Source organism: Saimiri boliviensis, chromosome 6 (assembly GCF_048565385.1).
Source record: "Saimiri boliviensis isolate mSaiBol1 chromosome 6, mSaiBol1.pri, whole genome shotgun sequence".
Taxonomy (NCBI): domain Eukaryota; kingdom Metazoa; phylum Chordata; class Mammalia; order Primates; family Cebidae; genus Saimiri; species Saimiri boliviensis.
The window spans coordinates 47,022,870-47,041,747 of NC_133454.1; the positions used below are offsets into that span (position 1 = coordinate 47,022,870).

General features: G+C 41.7%; 1 protein-coding gene across 1 annotated transcript in view; it reads left to right on the top strand.

Moving 5' to 3' along the window:
* The window catches only part of POU2AF2 (POU class 2 homeobox associating factor 2), a 28,172-nt gene extending 11,629 nt beyond the window's left edge, over window positions 1-16,543 (top strand). Inside the window, exons 2-4 of the mRNA XM_074401916.1 lie at window positions 11,437-11,479; window positions 14,201-14,502; window positions 15,793-16,543. Of these exons, the coding sequence (XP_074258017.1) occupies window positions 11,437-11,479; window positions 14,201-14,502; window positions 15,793-16,194 (747 nt within the window). The 3' untranslated portion in view covers window positions 16,195-16,543. The remainder of the gene's footprint in view (window positions 1-11,436; window positions 11,480-14,200; window positions 14,503-15,792) is intronic.
* Window positions 16,544-18,878: the final 2,335 nt, after the last annotated feature.

Genomic DNA, 18,878 nt, shown 5'->3' on the forward strand with positions numbered 1-18,878 from the left:
GTTTTGAGATTTACAATAAAGATATGACCTAAAGTCTACTTATTAATTTTTGTTACATAGTTGCTTTAATTAAAAAAGGAATTCAGTGTAAAATTTCAGACAGAACAAGAGTGAAAGTGAAAAACAGAAGCTCACTACAGTCTTCCCTGCCCCCAGTTCTCTTGTTCTACATCTCAGAAGCCACCCCAGTGAGTTTCATGTAAATTCTTCCAGAAAATTTGCTATGACATTTTATTAAAGAGAAAGTAAGTTGTTGGACCAGCAAGTTAATGAATATCAAAATTTATTGAGATAATTACATTCAGTATTCCAAAAATGCATAAATTAATGTTTTGGTGGCAAAATTCCTTCCAGATAGAGAATTTAAACATGGCTTTTAGTCTTCATTTTACCCCTATACATTTGAAAGTCTTCAGCAAATCGCTTAATCTTTTTAAGTCACTAACATAGTCCTTACCATCACCTGAAGCTGGTGATAATGGAGACAGGGTGCACAAAACCAGATGAACTCTTTCTTTGTGAGATACATCTATAACCGAGGCTTTGTAGACACAGGTAAATGCTTTTGAGGATATATGTTTCAATATTCACTCCTCAGTCAAAAGTTATTCTTGGCCTTAGGATTGGGCCTATACCATGTCCCACTAAATTAAGTCATATAAAAAGTAGGGTTTTTTCTTTGTAAGTAGGTCAGTATGAGGAAGACCTGCCAGCCCTCTCATACAGGTATCAGCAGGAAGATTGGTGATAACAAAGAAAAGAGGAAGCTAGCCCTGGAAATTGTGCAGCATCCAGGACAGGTGGCCAACAGCACCTATGGGAGAGTATCAGCCCTTGTTGATAATCCTCTAAAAGGATGCCAAATAGAGATGAATAGAAACAGCACCTGCTGGCCTTCTGAAATCCCAGCCCTACTGGGAACCATCAGACCTTCATCACTGGGCTCTTTTCACCTGTAATAGCCCATACTCTCACCCCATCAGTCATTTCCAACCTGTCATTTTTGCACCAGATTAAATTTCCTCTGGCATCATTTTCACCATGTCTACACTGCTAAGAAAGTTTGGGGCCGGGTATGGTGGCTCATGCCTATAATTCCAGCACTTTGGGAGGCCAAGGCAGATGGATCACCTGAGGTCAGGAGTTCAAGACCAGCCTGGCCAACATGGTGAAACCCCAACTCTACTAAAAATACAAAAATAAGCTGGATGTGGTGGGGAGCCTGTAATTCCAGCTACTCAGGAGGCTGAGACAGGAGAATCACTTGAACCTGGGAGGCATGTTACAGAGATTACAGTGAGCCAGGATTGTAACACTGAATTCCAGCCTAGGAAAGAAAGGAAGAAAGAAAGAAAAAGAAAGAGAAAAGAAAGAAAGAAAGAAAGAAAGAAAGAAAGAAAGAAAGAAAGAAAGAAAGAAAGAAAGAAAGAAAAGAAGGAAAGAAAGAGGAAGGAAAGAAGAAAGAAAGAGAAGAAAGAACAAAAGAAAGAAGAGAAAGAGAAAGAAAGAAAAAGGAAGGAAGGGAGGGAAGAAGGGAGGGAGGGAGAAAGAAGGAAGGAAGGAAAGCAGGAAGGAAGGAAGGAAAAAGAAAAGAGAGAGCGAGAGAAAGAAAGTTAGTTCTAAAGGATTACTTCCTACTACCAAAGTCTAAGTTCAGCGTAGCTCAAAAAAGCTCTATTTATTTCTTTTCTTTTTTTTTTTTTTTTTTTTTTTTTCCTGAGACAAGATCTCACTCTGTTATCCAGGCTGGAGTGCAGTAGCATGAATTTGGCTCACTGCAGCCTTGACCTTCTGGGCTTGGGATATCCTCCTGCCTCAGCCTCCTGAGTAGCTGGGCTCTACCGGCATGTGCCACCATGCTGTTATTTGTGTGTGTGTGTGTGTGTGTGTGTGTGTGTGTGTGTGTGTGTGTGTCTGTGAAGATGGGAGTCTCACTATGTTGCCCAGACTCATCTCAAACTGCTGGGCTTAAGAGATTCTCCTGCCTCTGCCTCCCAAACTTCTGGGATTCCAGAAGTGGCACACAGCCACTGTGCCCAGCACAAAAAAAAGACCTTTAGGCCGGGTGCAGTGGCTCACACGTGTAATCCCAGCACTTTGGGAAGCTGAGGTTGGTGGACCACCTGGGGTCAGGAGTTCAAGACCAACCTGACCAATATGGTGAAACCCCATCTCTACTAAATATATAAAAAAAAAATAGCCAGATGTGGTAAAGGGCACCTGTAATCCCAGCTGCTAGGGAGGCTGAGGAAGGGGAATTGCTTGAATCCAGGAGGCAGAGGTTGCAGTGAGACAAGATTGTGTCATTACACCCCAGACTGGGCAACAAGAGCAAAACTCCATCTCAAAAACAAACAAACAAAAAAAAAGACCTTTCTAACCTGGCTTCTGCATCTTTCTCCAGCTTCTCTTCAGCTTTCCTGTCCTCACATTTCCTGCCCACATTTCCAGATATGTGACATGTTGTCCCTCACATTTGAGCCTTTGTTATTCTCTCCAGTAACAATACTCCTCAAACAATTTCTTTCACCTAGCCTTCAAAACCAGACTCAGATATCAGCTACGTTTTGATGTGCTAAATCACATTCCCTGAAAACAGTAAATCACCCCCCCAACATTTGTCCCTGCCCACACCCCCATATCTGCACTAAATCAGGCTAATTGACAATTCAGGCTGTCACTTGGCAGCTTTGGAATCTTGGACAAGTCCTTCAGAAAAGTCTGTTAGTTTTCCAACGAATAAGCTAGGGATTATAACTTGCAACAATCTATCTCATTGGTTAATGGTGATAATCTAATGAAATAATGCATAGAAATCATCTCACACTCTGCAGAGTACATAAAGCACCTAGATATTAGTTGTCTCTAAAAATGATCACATAGACACACTAGCATATGTAAAGTGCCTGGCACAGAGTCTGGCGGGAAGTAGGCACCAGGAAATGCTAGTCTTCTCAACCTCAACCTTTATTTCTATTATTGCACTAATCGCACATATACTTATGCAGCTGTTTTTGCTATGAAACTGTGTGCTCTCAAGAATAGGATCTATGTCTTACTCCTCTTTGTATTTCTGGAAACTACTACAGTCCTGGTGCAGAGTAGGCACAAAATACATTTTATTAGAATGAATGAAATGAAACTTCTGCTCCAGACAAGCCAACTTGCTTATTATTCCCTGAAGAAGAGCTGTGTTTTCCCACCTTGTGTTTGATTCACAAAATTCCTCCTTCCTGGGAGCTTCCTTTCTCCTCTCTGCATCCTCTCAGCCTTCAGCACCCAATTCAAATCCTCCACACATTGACATCCCCCTTTTCTGATGCATAGTAGATACTTATAACTGTAGCTTATACTCATCATATTCTTCTTATTTATGATTAAATATATAAGTGGCCTATAAATCAAAACCTGCTTCAAACTTTGCAAAAGTAACAAGGTTTATAGCAATATGTTTGGGATAATTTAGCCAACACACAAGATTTCACAGCAACCAAAATGCTCCTGGTTCTACTATATACATTTCCTATTAACTAAGGTGTTTAGTTCTCTACACCCATTTTTTTCCCTGGGGAGAAGAAGATGTTCCAGCCTAACATCTTTATAACTGGCTCCTGCATCTTCCTCCAGCTTCTCTTCAGCTTTCTTGTCTTCACATTTCACACTAACACTAGTATCCATTTAAAGGCTAACTGTGTTAACATCTGGCATTACTTTTCTTTTAATTTCAAAGTTGGAGGAAAATCATATGACCTATGGTGGACCTAAATGTAGACATTAAAATATGGTGTCCGCATGTCTAACATCATCAGCTCCACTTGCCTCACAGTCACAGAAATGATGATGATGAAAATTTAAACGTATAAAATACTATGAATGCCTCAAAGGGAGATATCACCTATTCACAAGTGGCTATGATCATTATTACTTAAGCATTAGTAGCAATATCTTCAAGTTTGAAGAGACATTTTCTAAACTAAATTTTATCTCTTAATTTGAATTAGGAAATAAGATTATAGAGCAGTATGAAACATGTCATGCTAGTCAGAGATCATTTCCTTAGAACATTTCAATATGTCCTTCAACTAGGTTGGCACCTAAAATTGTTATTATAGTATCATAAAATGACTCTAAATGTACTCAAGGGAAACTCCTAATCTTATCACTTTACTACCTTGGTGACCTATTAGTTCAAATTAACTCATTTTCATGGAGGGGCTTTGGGGGCAGCTGTGAGGCTGCCGTGTTCGCTGCAGGAAGTTGCAGGCTGGCAAATTTCATTCAAATATAAACCTCTAAATTTGGCTAGCTGGCATTGCAGGATCCTGTTGTTTGCAGTATGCAAAATAAAAATTATATACCATCTCACTTGGTCAAAAATTGTGGGCTCTTCAATATTAATTTCAATACTATTTCTGGAGGATTTGCAGGATAAGAGGCAACTGTGTGAATACAATATACTGAACCAAGAAAGAAATGTAAGATTATCCTTCACATAGGAAATGACATTGAGTGTGCATGCTGAAGGACCCTGGTTTAGGCCATTCTCTCCCGGCCCGTGAAATCTGGAAATGGGATGGAGAGGCAAGTGGCAGCTCTGCCATCTTCCCAGTGGCATACTTCCCAGCCCCATGGAGGCCCTTTAGGAGTTGTCTAGGGTCTGTGATATGAACTGTAGAGGTCCATTGTCATTGACTTTTGTGTTTATCTATCAGAATATTTCCCAGGTCACCACAGAGAGGGTAGCACTAATTATAGCTATAAACTGACTAGTCTGATGAGGTTTTACATCATGATTATGGTGAAAGGTCACAAGTGTTCATCAAATTTTGCCAAAATTCATCAAATTGTACCCTTAAATTTTGTGAATTTTATTATATGTAAATTATATCTCAATAAAGCTGACCCCAAAAGTAGAATGTCACTCAAAGGATTAAGGATGTGTGTGTGTGTGTGTGTGTGTGTGTGTGTGTGTGAGAGAGAGAGAGAAAGAGAGAGAGAGAGTGACACAGACACAGGAAAGTATCCCACCTGATCCTCTTTGTGAGCCTTTATATAATTATATGATCACTCTGGACGTTCCTAAGTCTCCATTATACTAAATTTTTAAAAATGAGGATGCTTTTCAATTTTTAATTGCTGAGTTATTAAAAAGCTTGCAAAGCAGACTGTTGTGGTGGTTAAGAAATGGGCTCTGATATCAGAAGGGCCCTTGTCTAATTCCATCCACTATCACCACCACCACAATCAATCCTTTCCTAGAAGGGAAATTAGGTTATTCCCTCTATGCTTCGGTTCCCTCATTGGCAAGATGAGAATAATATTACTTATCTTCTGGGTTGGTCTCAAGAATTAAATGAGATGCCACATATAATACAGTTGGCCAAAGCAATGCCTACCAATGTGTTTGTGAAATTACTATAAGCAAGTGCTTATAAATTACTTCTGTTATAATTTAAATCTCTGCTAGAAAATGTTGGAAGTCATGGAAAAATAAAAGCTTTTGTGCTGTGTTAAAACCAGGAAAGTATCTAGACTCAATATTTACAGATTCAATTATGGTATGGGGGTGAGAAGAGCTCTCCCACAATAGAACTGGATCTTGCATAATACAAATTTTAATGAGTTGTTGAGCTAGCAGAAAGTAAGAGAAATCCCCAAAACTAGGGGTAGGGACAGGAGTTGGCATGGGTGATTGAAAAAGGGTTTGAGCAGAAAGTAAAGCACTGAATGATGAGAAGGTGATCATGCCAAAAAGGCATGTTTCCTGAGAACAGGTGTCCAATTGGCTTTACATGGCTCTAGACCTGCTGCCAAGGTTGGGAAGCTGAACCTTGGACTCCAGGATGAATGTGGGGAACCTGGAAGGCAACCGGCTTCCCACAGATATAAACACAGATCTTCTGGAGGAAAGCAGCCTCAATTCAGGACCTCAAATCTTCACAGATTAAGGTCAACAAAATGTGAGTTTCAATCAAAGTTCACCCATGCATAACAAAACAAACCACTATGAATGAGTCTGCATAATAATAGACAATAAATCTAAATTCTTGGAACTTTCATATATTAGAATTGCTGAATACAAAATACATAATACTTAATACATAATAAGCACTCGATAAGAGGCTATCGAAAATTACCAAATAGATTCAAAAATCAAATGGAATTTATAGAAATGAAAAAATATAAAAATTCAATGTGTGAGTTAAACAACAAATTAACTACAGTTGAAAAAAGAATTGGTGAACTAAAAACACATCTGAAGAAACCTATGCCAATCTCTACCAAAATATAGAACAAAGAATTATGGACACAGAGAAAATAGAGGAAAAGGGATTTTAAGGATAATAGTAAAAGGTCAAATGTATACTAAACAGAGCCCCAGGAGGACAAAACAGTCATAATAAAGACAAGACAATATTTGAAGAGATGATGGATGCCATTTTTTTCAGAATTTATGAAAGACATGAATCCCTAGATACATGAAGCCTATCCTACATCAAGCAAGATAAATAAAAAGGAATCTACCTCTAGATAAAATGAGGTGAACTTGAAGAACCTCAAAGACTAACGGAGTATTTTGGAAACAGAAATAGATTGTCACAAAGAACAACTGTAACACCAAAGCAGACACCTCAACAGCAGTCGTGGAAGCCAAAAGTCAGTGAAATGATGTCTTCAAAGTGCTAAGAAAAAAAAACTATAAAATTAAAATGGTAAATCCAACAACATTACCTTTCAAGTACAAGGTCAAAAGAAATATTTTCAGATAAATAGAAACTGAAACAGTTTGCTATCAACACCACTGACACTTAAGGAATTTTCCAAAAATTACTTCAGAAGAAGGAAATGAACCTAGAAAGAAAGTTTGGGAGAAAAGTATGCAAAGAAAATGGTAGACATTTGAATCTTAAATCAAATTAGTAAATCTAATACAGAATTACTTAATTAAATGATGATATGTATGTGTAATTTCTGACATCTTATTAACAAGAAACAAGCTAAAAAAAAAAAGAGAATAGCACACCCATAAATTAGAAGAGGGACAATTCTTATCCATCTATTGTAGGTTTAAGATATTGTTTGTGGGTTTTGTTAAATATGTATGATAAAGTTGTAAGGATAATCATAAAGAATGAAAATAGAGCATGCCATTTCCATAGCAGGTAGAGGACAAAATCGTATAGGAGGCAAAAGTACAAAAAGCTTCATCAAATAATAAATAAAATCAACTAGACTTTTAATTGTGAAATCTTTGTAGAGTCTTCAGGTATAAAAATTAGGTTGGGGAGGAGACAGTACTGTCAGCTCCACAGTAATAATTAAGCCTGAGCAGAAGATGGAGGAAGCATCGTAGAAGATGCTGAAGATTGCTGGCAGTGGAGGAGACAGACAGAAAAACTTTTAAAGCAGAGATGTCAAAAGGTGAAGGGGCTGTGTCAGCCACAATGTCACAGACTGGGCTCTCTCCCTGCCTGGGGCAGAGGCAGGAGGCAGAGCCATTACAGCTGATGAATAAATGGCTAACATGCTGAAGTCAAATAGGGCACTGATGCTGATGCTCATCAGATTGGGTGGGTGTGCTGTGTCTCACAGGGACCTTAATCCTGACCCCAGCCTTGGCCAGAGCAGATTAAGGAAAGCAGGCAGGAAGAGAAGTGGGAGAACAATGGGACATCTCCCTAGGCAGCACCCAGGACAGCTACCACCCCCTGCCACATCCTACGTACCCTGGAAGGAGGCTGAGGCTGAAGCTAAAAGGCATATGCATTAGCAAGGAAAGACCCAGCCACGCCAGAGCTAGAAATGGGAGGGTAACACTGGATAAAATGGGCACCTCCAACATGAGACTGTGTGGCCAAACACAAGTGCTTCTATGGTTTAATCACTGCCCCTTTCCTTCTCGTAGAAAGAGACCATTACATGCCCAAGAGCTCCCTTCTGCCTCTTAAAAGTATTAAAGTTTTAAACAGGAAAACCCATAAATCAAAACATTTGGAGAAATATACCACAGATTTGAAGGAATCAAAAAATGCATAATGGTAATAATAGCTACGGCATGTATGCTCTTTACTCTGTGGCAGACACTATTCTAAGTGTTTGATATAATGATTTCATTTAATCTTCATGTGCCCAAGATCCTGCAGCTAATAAGAGGTAGGGCTGGGGTTAAACATAGTCACTCTGGTTCCGGAGGTTTTTCTCCTAATTGCCATGCTGCTTCTGAGTTGTTGGAGGATATTTTGCCTGGAGAAGATTGAATTCAAGGTTGATGCTACAGATTGCGATTGCATGTTTGCGTTCCCCTAAAATTCAAATGTTGAGGTGCTAATCCCCAGTGTGATGGTATTTGGAGGAGGGGCCTTTAGGAGGTAATTAGATCTTGCAGATGGAGCTCTCTCTAATGGGATTAGTGTCCTTATAAGAAGGGACACCAGAGAGATGATATCTCTCTCTCTCTCTCTCTCTTTCTCTCTCTCTCTCTTTCTCTCTCTCTCTCTCTTTCTCTCTCTCTCTCTATCTCTCTCCTTCTCCCCCCCCGTGTGTGTGTGTGTGTGTGTGTGTGTGTGTGTGTGTGTGTGTGATGTGAAGACACAGTGAGAAGCCAGCTCTCTGCAAACCAGAAAGAGGGCTTTCACTAAGAACCACACCATGATTTCAGACTTCAAGTCTCCTGAACTGTGAGAAATAAATTTTTGTTGTTTAAGCCACCAAGTCTATGGTATTTCTCATAGGCTTGTCTTCAAATATTTGAAGGGCTGTGTATGCAAGAAGGGTTAAACTTATCCTATAAGGACCAAAGGGATTACAACTAGGAAAGTGATTCTTTTCAGTCAACTTTGTAATTGGTAGAGGTTCCTAAGGAAGAAATGGGTTTCCTCAGAGGCTAGGCTCTCTGTCACTGGATATTAGATGCACCTGTTGTTAGTAATATGGAGAGAATTTAAGCATTGAATAAGACCATATAAAATTTCTTCCAGCTCTTGAGAGTCTATAGAATTGTGAGAGTCACTGCAAAAGAGCTCAGATTCAATGAACTTGATGTTGAGGATTCTTAACTTCCACAGAAGCTACAACCTCTCCACTTAACTTTGCCCCAGAGCATCTTGGAGCCATGTTTTGCATTTTTGTATGTTAAGACTCTACATGTCTACTCTTCCTTCAAAGGTCAGCTTAGGCATTGCGTCCTGCAAGTTGTGTCCCCCACCCCATCCCTAACACCTGCTTAGGTGCCTGCATCACCCCGTCTTTCCCTGATCCTGCCACTTTTCATACTACATGAAATATTCTGTTCTGTCATCAGTCACCCCTGTGTTGGTTTCCTAGGGCTGCAGTAACAAGTTACCACAAATGATATTACTTAAAGCAACAGAAATGTATCATCTCATAGTTCTAGAGGCTAGAAGTCTGAAGTCAAGCTGTCAGCAGGACCATGCTCCCTCTGGAGTCTCTGGGGAGAATCCTTCCTTGCATCTTCTGGCAATTGTGGCTGGCAATTGTGGCCGGCAATCCTCAGTGTTCCTTGGCTTGAGGTTGCATCACTCAAACTGCTGCCTTTATCTTCACATGACCTTGTCCTGTCTGCATCTGTGCCTTTCTGCATCCTTCTCCACTTCCTATAAGGACATCCTTCTCCTCTTTCTATAAGGACATTGGTCACATGAGATTTAGGACCCACCCTAATTTAGTATGACCTCATCTTAATTTAAGTAGTTACATTGTTAACAGTCCTATTAGTAAATACCGTTACATTCACAGGTACCAGGGATTAAGGTATCAATACACCTTTTGGTGGACTCATGCCTGAAATCCCAGCACTTTGGGAGGCCAAAATGGGTAGATCACCTGAGGTGAAGAGTTCGAGACCAGCCTAGCCAACATGTTGAAACCCATCTCTACTAAATATGCAAAAATTAGCTGCATGTGGTGGAGGGAGCCTGTAATTCCAGCTACTCAGGAGACTAAGGCAGGAAAATCGCTTGAACCCATGAAGCAGAGGTTGCAGTGAGCCGAGATCATGCCACTGCACTCCAGCCTGGGCAACAGAGTGAGTCTCCATCAAAAAAGAAAAAAGAAAGAAAGAAAAAGAACAAAGAAAAGAATGAATGAATGAATGAATGAATCAACCAACCACATTCCCCAGCCTCCCCTGCTCTCTAGCCTGTGGGTTCTTGGAAGATTGTGCCTTCATTCCACATATTTTTCTTACGTCTATTATGAACTACACCCTGTTCTAGGCACTGAGGACACACCACAGTCAAGGTCCCTACTCTTGGTGGAGCTTCTTCCTCGACGTGGAGTCAGACAGTAAAAAGTGGCCCTTCTGTGCTGAAGCTAACACTAAGTACATATAGGTGTGCACATACACGCATACAGGAGGCGCCCCTTAACCATGGTTTAGCTTTCTGAGGTTTCAACTACTCATGGTTAACTGCAGTCTGAACATATTAAATGCAAAATTCCAGAAAAAAACAATTCCTAAATTCTTAAATGGCATGCCTTTCTGAATGGCGTGATGAAATTTCATTCAGTCACACTCTGTGCTGCCTGGGACCTGAATCCTACCTTTATCCAGCCGATCCACACTGTCTACACTACCTGCCCATTAGTGTCTCAGTAGCTGACTCAGTGATCGGATTACCTGTCACTGTATGGTCATGCTTGTGTTCAAGTCACCCTTATTTTATTTCATAATGGCCCTAAAGCACATGAGTAGTGATGTTGGCAATTTGGATATGCCAGAGAGAAGCCGGAAAGTACTTCCTTTAAATGAAGAAGTAAAGGTTCTCAACTTAATAAGGAAAGAAAAAAAATGTATGTGGAGGTCAGATATTGGCATGGTAAGAATAAATCTTTTGTCTGTGAAATTGTGAAGAAGGAAAAAGAAATTTATTCTAGCTTTGCTCTTGTACCTTGAACTGCAAAACTGTGGCCACAGTACATGATAAATTCTTAGTTGAGATGGAAAAGGCGTTGAGTTTGTGGGTGGAGGACACGAACAGAAAGGTGTTCTGGGACTGATGACAGTTGGGTGTGGTACTACCCTCAGTTTTAGTAACTCACTGGGGAGTCTTGGAACATAACCCTCGTGGGTAAGCGTAGGCTACTGTATATGCATATATATAATAACTTAATAGATATTTGATGAGGGCATGTTAACTGGAACAGTAGAAAATGAAGTATAAATTATTCCATTTCGTGCAGCCAGTGTTTTCTGGGATGTTTATCAAAGTTGAAAAGTGTGATTTCTCTTTGACCCTTGTAAAACTTTGTTCTATGGTATTTTAATTCTTATCCTCAGTTGACCTGAGGGTCAACCCAACTTTCCAAGGAATATTTCTGGATATCATAAAACCAAGCTTATAAGGTGTATTCCTAACTTTTATTAAATTCAAACTTACAACTAAAGAAAACACTTGAATTCTGTTTACCTTCCAGGGCAGCGTCAGTTCCTCTCAGTCTCCATTTGTGCAGATGCCAGGTGAGTACTTTAATTCAATACGCAATTATTCCCTTTGGAATTTAAATCAAGCTGCCGGGCTTTCATGCTTTTATAATGACCTTACACCACTTCCAAAACTCTGCTCCTTTAAAAAGGTTATGTCTAAAATACAAAATCAGCGAAGAATAGAACTCATTCAGTCATTTCTGAATTTAAAATTCATTTTGTCTTGAAAGCAGCCTTTTGATTCCAAGCATTTTGGCCAAACGCAATACAAATTATGCCCTTGATACAGTTTTAAAATGTCTAAAGTTCTGAGACCATGATCTGATAGATGAGGCATCTGCTTCCAAACAGAAAGAGGAAAGCAGCCTGAGAGCAGGGCAGGGGGGATGCGAGGGGGCTGGGTGCTCTCCATAGTCAGACACTTGGTTCAACATTTTGAATTCATTTCAATGCCTATGTCTTATTAAATACTCCTGTGGGGATGTAAAAGGGGAATTCCTAATAATAGTGTTGGGCATTCTCATTTAAACACACACACACACAGGCAAAGACAACCTCATCTAGTCTAACTTAGAAGTGGTACAGTTCTTAATAGTTTTATCACCTTCAGAGCTGGGTAAAGGAAAGGAATAAGAGCAATAGAGGATCCCAAATATTTAAATGTCTGTATGTTGTTTCCCAATCATATATACTGTCATTGAAATTTGGTTGCATCTCCTGTCTTCTACAGAAAAAAAAAATCTGTAGCTTCTCTTTATCTAAAAATTATTCTTTCTCTCTGTATGGAGAACATACATGCTAAGGGCCAGGAGCGGTGGCTCATGCCTATAATCCTAGCACTTCTGAAGGCCGAGAAGTGTGAATTGTCTGAAGTCAAGAGTTCGAGACCAGCCTGGCCAACATGGCGAAACCCATCTCTATTTAAAATACAAATATTAGCCGGGCATGTTGGTGGGTGCCTGTAGTCCCAGCTACTCGGGAGGCTGAGACAGGGGAATCACTTGAACCTGGGAGGCAGAGGTTGCAGTGAGCCAAGATCGTGTCATTGCACTCCAGCCTGGGTAACACAGCAAGACTCGGTCAAAAGACAGAAAGGAATGAGGGAAGGAAGGAAGGAAAACAGAAAGGAAGGAAAGAAGACAGAAAGGAAGGAAGGAAAGAGTGAGCATGCTAAGAGAGCAGAGGTTTTTTTCCTTTGTGGTTTTGATTTGAAAATTGGAGTATAGACATGAGACCCAGGAAACCTTATTTCCATATTCTCAACCATAACCACTCTCATAAATATAAATTCATTGTATGAAACAGAACCTTATTTCTTTATATTAAGGTTCAGTTGCACAGATTTTTTTTGCCAAGGAAGTATGCTTATAATGAAAACCCTAACTGAAGCTTTCAAATGCATGAGCAGGTTAGAAGTTCTAGAATGTAAAAGTGAAGTGAGTAGGATCATGCTATAGGTTTTGATGAGGAATTTTTATGTCTTCTTCTGGGTGAGTAAATTCACATGCCATTCTTGAACACAATGTTACACACTGGGTTTAAAGAAAATGTATAAGGCCTGAGTTCTGCCACCATGGGGCTCGCAGGTTGACTGGAAAGACCACTGTGACTCAGGTGAAAGAGGAATGAGCATAATATAAAGTGCCAGGTCCTGTGGAATAGGCTGGAATTCTGTTTATAGAGTCAGAAGCTCAGAAGTGGTCTGCTGTGGTTGGTGGAAGGTAAGGAAGACAGGCACTTGCATCTTCTCCCTGGCTCAGCCGTTTTGTGATCCGTGACCTAAGGGTGTTGGTCTTGGCACTAGATCACACCTACGGCCAGCCAGAACAATTAAACCATCAACTTTTTAGACCTCAAGTCTACACCCTCAAACATGTTGTGAGTGATCATGTGTTTTCTGCTACAACTGAGCTACGGGGTCAGAAAATGTTGAGCAAACACATCTTTTTCTTTGGAAACCATTTCACTGGGCTTATCTTAAATGAGGGTCTTATCAGTTTCGGCTGTCCCTCCCTCTCTCCACCAAGGGAAACTTTCTGCACCAGGCATTGTCTTCCTAAACTTGCAGGGCCCTCGTGAGCTGAGTGAAGGATTCCATGAGGCCACAAGAGGGCAGCAAATAACATGAAACTCCTCAAAGCCTTAAAACCACTGGCCTCTAACATTGGCTTCTGTGTAGCCATCTAATACTAAAGCAAGTCATTGTTGATGTCTGCCAGGCGTGCGACCCAGTGTAAGGTCAATATGCAAAGAATTAGAAGACAGAGTTCAGCCTGCCTCTGATCTGAGGTGCGGTTATATGTGTTTCCTTATCCAGAGATAGTGACCACAGGTAACAGCCCAGGAGCAGGCTCTTGTTAACAGTTCTATGTATAGGGAGAGGTAGCTCCGATGTTGCGGAAAAGCTGCTTCTTTCCTTAAAATGTGAATGCCAAGAGATTCTTTCATTTACCTCTTCCCAGCACAGCGCCGGGCACATGGAAAGTATTCAGTAAATATGAGTGAATGAACAGATACTGCACTGTCTAAAATGAACTCATCCCTAAAGGCAGACTGAACTTTTTAAACATATTAGTTATCTGGGCTAATGCAGGACTGTTTCGTGCTTTTCAAGATATTTGTCTATTTCCATGTTAGCGTTGGAGTCAGGTACGCGTTAGTCACATAGTTTCCCAGGCAGAGACTCGGCTGCCACGGAGGCCTTGACCGTCCTGGGAGGAACTTTCTGCCCACGTGTTTTTCGTTTGGCAACAGGTTCTCCGGTCACGTCAGGTTACTACGGTGTCAGAAGATCTTTCTTATCTGACTCAGACTTCCACAACAGTAAACAGTTTTCAAATGACGTCTACACCTCCAGCGTGGGGAAGCAGTTTCCCTGCGAGTCCTCCGCAGGGCAGAGCCACGCGGCCCTCCTGGAGCCCTACTTCTCCCCGGAGCCCTACGGGGATTACCGGCCTCCGGCGCTGACGCCCAACGCGGGCTCCCTGTTCAGCGCTTCGCCCCTGCCTCCGCTCCTGCCGCCGCCCTTCCCCGGAGACCCCACTCACTTCGTATTTGTAAGTATGCAGGGACCTGACCTAGTGGGAGGCAGTGAAAGAAGCGCAGGGCTCACCATCTGGCCCAGCCCCTGTGCTTGGCATCGGGTTGAGGCCAGGTCTGGCCCACCCTGGAGACCCCTGAGGCTGCTTTGCAGCTGCCTGGAGACACCAGGACACCCTCCGAGGGAGCTTTGCTCAAGGATCCCTGTTAACCATGACAGCCAGGAGCGTCTGTGCAGGGCTTGGAACCGGGAGGACTGTAGAGCAGGATTTATATCCATTTTCATAATGCTCTACTGATATTCGCCTGATGTTCCCCTGCCCTGTTAGTGCCAGTCATCATCATTCCAGCAGCCCAGAAGGAAAGAGCATGGAAGCTGCACCCCAGACACGGCTAGGCAGTACGAGATGGATCGTAATCTCCCAAGGAGGGTACATAGGGCTCCTCTTTCTTTCCAAGTCCCCTGCCTCCCCTTCCCTACATTTTTAGCCTAAAAAACCTAGTTCTCTCTCAATCCTTCTAAACAGGTGAGTTCATAAATATCTGAAGAAGGCTAATACTCCTAGAGAATCGTAAAGGTTTCCACTATAAAAGAATGAATCTCTTAGGACAGGATTTTAGACAAAAAGGAGAGAATGAGAATTCACATTATTAAGTACCTACTCTATGCCAGGAAATGTAATGTGCCTTTGTTCATTCAGTACGTGCAACAAGTCAGGATATATTTATGAATTCCCATTTTACAGATGAGCAAAGTCAGGCTCAGAGTCAGGAGTAGCCATGAAGAACCCTAATCTTTCTAGTTCCAAACCTATGGGATTCCAATCTCTTTCCTCCAGCCTTACTGAGGGCAGTGTGGGCGCCTGAGTCCACTCAAAAGCTCACCACGGAGTTGAAGGCCTACTCCTTCGAGGAGTGAGCCAAGCGCTGACCTTCCCCACTGTGCAAAGGGCATTCTAGGACCCGGACTAATGGGAGACTCAAAAAGAATGCAAGACAGAGTGCATTGTACACAGTAAAATGTTGCATAGATGTGCATTTTATTAGTCTCACATTTCACTCATTTTATGTTGTCTTCTGGGAAAAGAAGTCTCAATATCTATAGCAAATCTAATTGCAGAGTAGGAAGGAAGGAAAACTTTCACTGCTGGTATCAAACGCCAGAGGGAAGAGCAGCCTGAGAACCAGGCTTCAGGCAGCAGAGAGAGGGGACCAAGGCTGCCCTGAAACCACAGTCCGGCAGCACACAATGTATCATCAGAGTGTCACCTAGTGAATAATCCCAGTGGCCTTTCCATTCTTCTCAGAGAGACTCATGGGAGCAGACGGTGCCTGACAGTCTCAACCAGCCTGACCCTGTGTCCGCCGATGCCCTGCAGACCTTGCCACCCAGCACCAGTTGCCTCTCCCAGCTTGAGTCCGGGAGCACCGCCCAGCACAGGGGCTCCAGCTGGGGGACCTCCCTGGCTGGGGCTCAGTCCTATTCGCTGCATGCTCTGGAAGATCTGCACCACACTCCGGGGTACCCCACCCCACCGCCTTACCCCATCACCCCTTTCATGACGGTTTCAAATGACCTACCACCCAAGGTGGGGCCACTCTCCCCAAATGAGGAAGCAGACACCTGTTCCCTCCATGACCCTTCCTCTTGGGCAAAAGAAGATGGGAGCATCACCTGGGGGTCATATGAATGCCGCAGAGCTTATTAAGGGGAGGGCCAAAGGACTTCTGGGTTTTTCTTTAACTTGAGATGTGTTCCCAAGATCGTTTTAGTTGTGTCAACTCATTCAGGACTGGATTTTTAGAATAAGCCACAATGCTGCCCTTTGTTAGTGGATGATGGCATTTATTTGCAGTCCTCTCCAACACAGCCCCACTGAAATAAAACAGAATGTTAATTAAATGTACCACAGACCGTATTCTAGTAAGATAACCTTACAATGTGGTCTTTTGGGAACTGTTGTAACCCATTACATTCTAAATCTTCTGTTATCTTTGACGTATCATTTTTGGCACTGTTTTTTTTCTTAAATTGCATTAAAAAGTTTATGCAGATCATAAAGATACTGATTTTCCTGTCAAATGTTTCTTAGTTATAAACTATGTGTATTCTTCAGTAAAAGACAATGGTTAGGATATAATATAGATATGAGTACATAAAACAAAACTCATTTTATAGCACGTGACTTTAAAGAGTGAAGTGTTTTATATACATATATTTATGCCTTATTATAGTGACTTGTAAAAGCCCAGTAAAAAATATGGCACAAACTATAAATACGTTATTGTCCATAAAATAGGATGAGATCAGGAGACTATAGCTTTGTAAAAAACATAGTTTTGGCTCTATCCTAGAGCCCAGGATGTCCTAAAAATAGTTAAATCCAAAAAAGGCCCAAAATTTTATTTGATCAATGATAGCCTTAATTAAACCAGACATTGTCTCTCTAATGGAATAAACCTACAGTTATTAGAGTGAATGAGTAAAACAGGTATTCTGTAATCAAATGGAAATTTATGCTTTTTTTTTTTTTTTTTTTTTTTGAGACAGGGTCTAACTCTGTTACCTCGGCTGGAATGTAGTGGTGCAATCATAGCTCACTGCAGCCTCAACCTCCTGGGCTCAAGCAATCCTCCTACCTCAGCCACCAAAGTAGCTGGGACCCAGGTGTATGCCATCATGCTTAGCTAGTTATTTATTTTTTACTTTTTTTTTTTAAGTTTTTGTAGAGACAATATCTTACTATATTGCTCAGGCTGGTCTCAAATTCTTGACCTTAATCAATCTGACCACTATGGCACACCAAAGTATTAGGATTACAGGCATGACCCACCCTGCCCAGCCAAAGTCATACCTTTTAAAGAAAATACAAAAAGTAGGACTAAGCTTTCAGCCAGATACAGACCACAAAACACCAAAAAGCAAAAGGGTTTTGGAGAAGGACATATTGCCATGTGTGAGCCACTAGCATGACAAACAGTACCTCCTATCTGGTGGCTTACTGGTTGAAAATGTACAGCTCTTAACTATGTGTCAGTGAAGATACTGACATCTGAAGCATGAATCTGTCCATGTTTCATTGGTGTGAGTTCCTTCACTAATTAAGCTCCTAGTATAATTCCACTGTAGCCAAGTCCACCATATATGCCTGGTACACACAGGCTTTGCATATGTGTGAGTGGAGGCCCCTGGGTTGTACCTACACCCTTCCTCCTGGCTTCCTACCACCTGCCTTTCTGCCCTCTGTTCTCACGTCCTTTCTACCCCTCTGGTCCCTCCTGATCCAATGCCATTTCTCTCCATCTTCTGGAGGCCAAGGCCCGCATTTTCCCCCTAGTTGTCCAAAGCCCCTCAACACAATCTCCATCACGTCCTCTGTGACAGTGTCCCGTACTCTACCTCATCGAGGTAGAAGCCCAGAAATTCCAATAAGTGGATTGATTCACACTTAGAAGCAAATAATTGATATTCCTTTTTCTCCAGGCCTTCCGGGTCTTTTCTGGTTAAACAAACACACTTCTAGTTTGTGGAGTGCCAGCAGAAATGCTTGAGTAGTGATTACAGGCATAAGCCACCCTGCCCAGCCAAATTCATATCTTTTAAAGAAAATACAGAAAGTAGGACTAAGCTTTCAACCAGAAACAGACCACAAAACACCAAGAAGCAAAAGGACTTTGGAGAAGGACATATTGCCATGTGTGAGCCACTAGCATGACAAACAGCACCTCCTATTTTGTGGCTTACTGTTTGGAAATATACAGCTCTTACTATGTGTCAGCGAAGATATTTTTCCTTTCCTTCACCTCACCATTGTGGCTCCCTCTGGCAAAATGGCAGAGCATTCTTCAGGCAGCAGATAAAGAGTGGACTCATGGGACCCTCGGTTCCTAGGCGGCATTGCCAGGCCCTTGCCCCACTTCCTCCCCCTCCGCTAGCTCCTTTGGGCAGCCTGATCTTTGCTTTGCTTAGTGTTTGCTCTTCAGTGAAAAGTGGCAATGTTCACCATGAGAGGAGCTGTTCTTTCCTAAATACAGCATGACTTGCAACCTCAGTCCTGATTCCCAATGTGGCTGGCAGAACCATCTGTCATTCAGCAGTTACTCATACCTGAAGAGCAGGCCCATGCTTCCAAAAGAAGAAATCTGGCCCTCTCTGCAGATACAGAGGTCTTCACAAGGGTCTCAGAGTCATTTTTCTAGATTGGTGTTGTGAAGTTTAAAATGATTTGTCCTCTACTGCTTACCATTTGTCAATGGGTATCAATAGCACAGTAATGGCTGTGTAAATCACAAATATGTGTCCACATAACTTTAACTTTCCTGTGATTATGACACTAAATATCAGGAATGTTCATGCATTCATTCATCTCCTAACAACTTGAAGATGTACTGG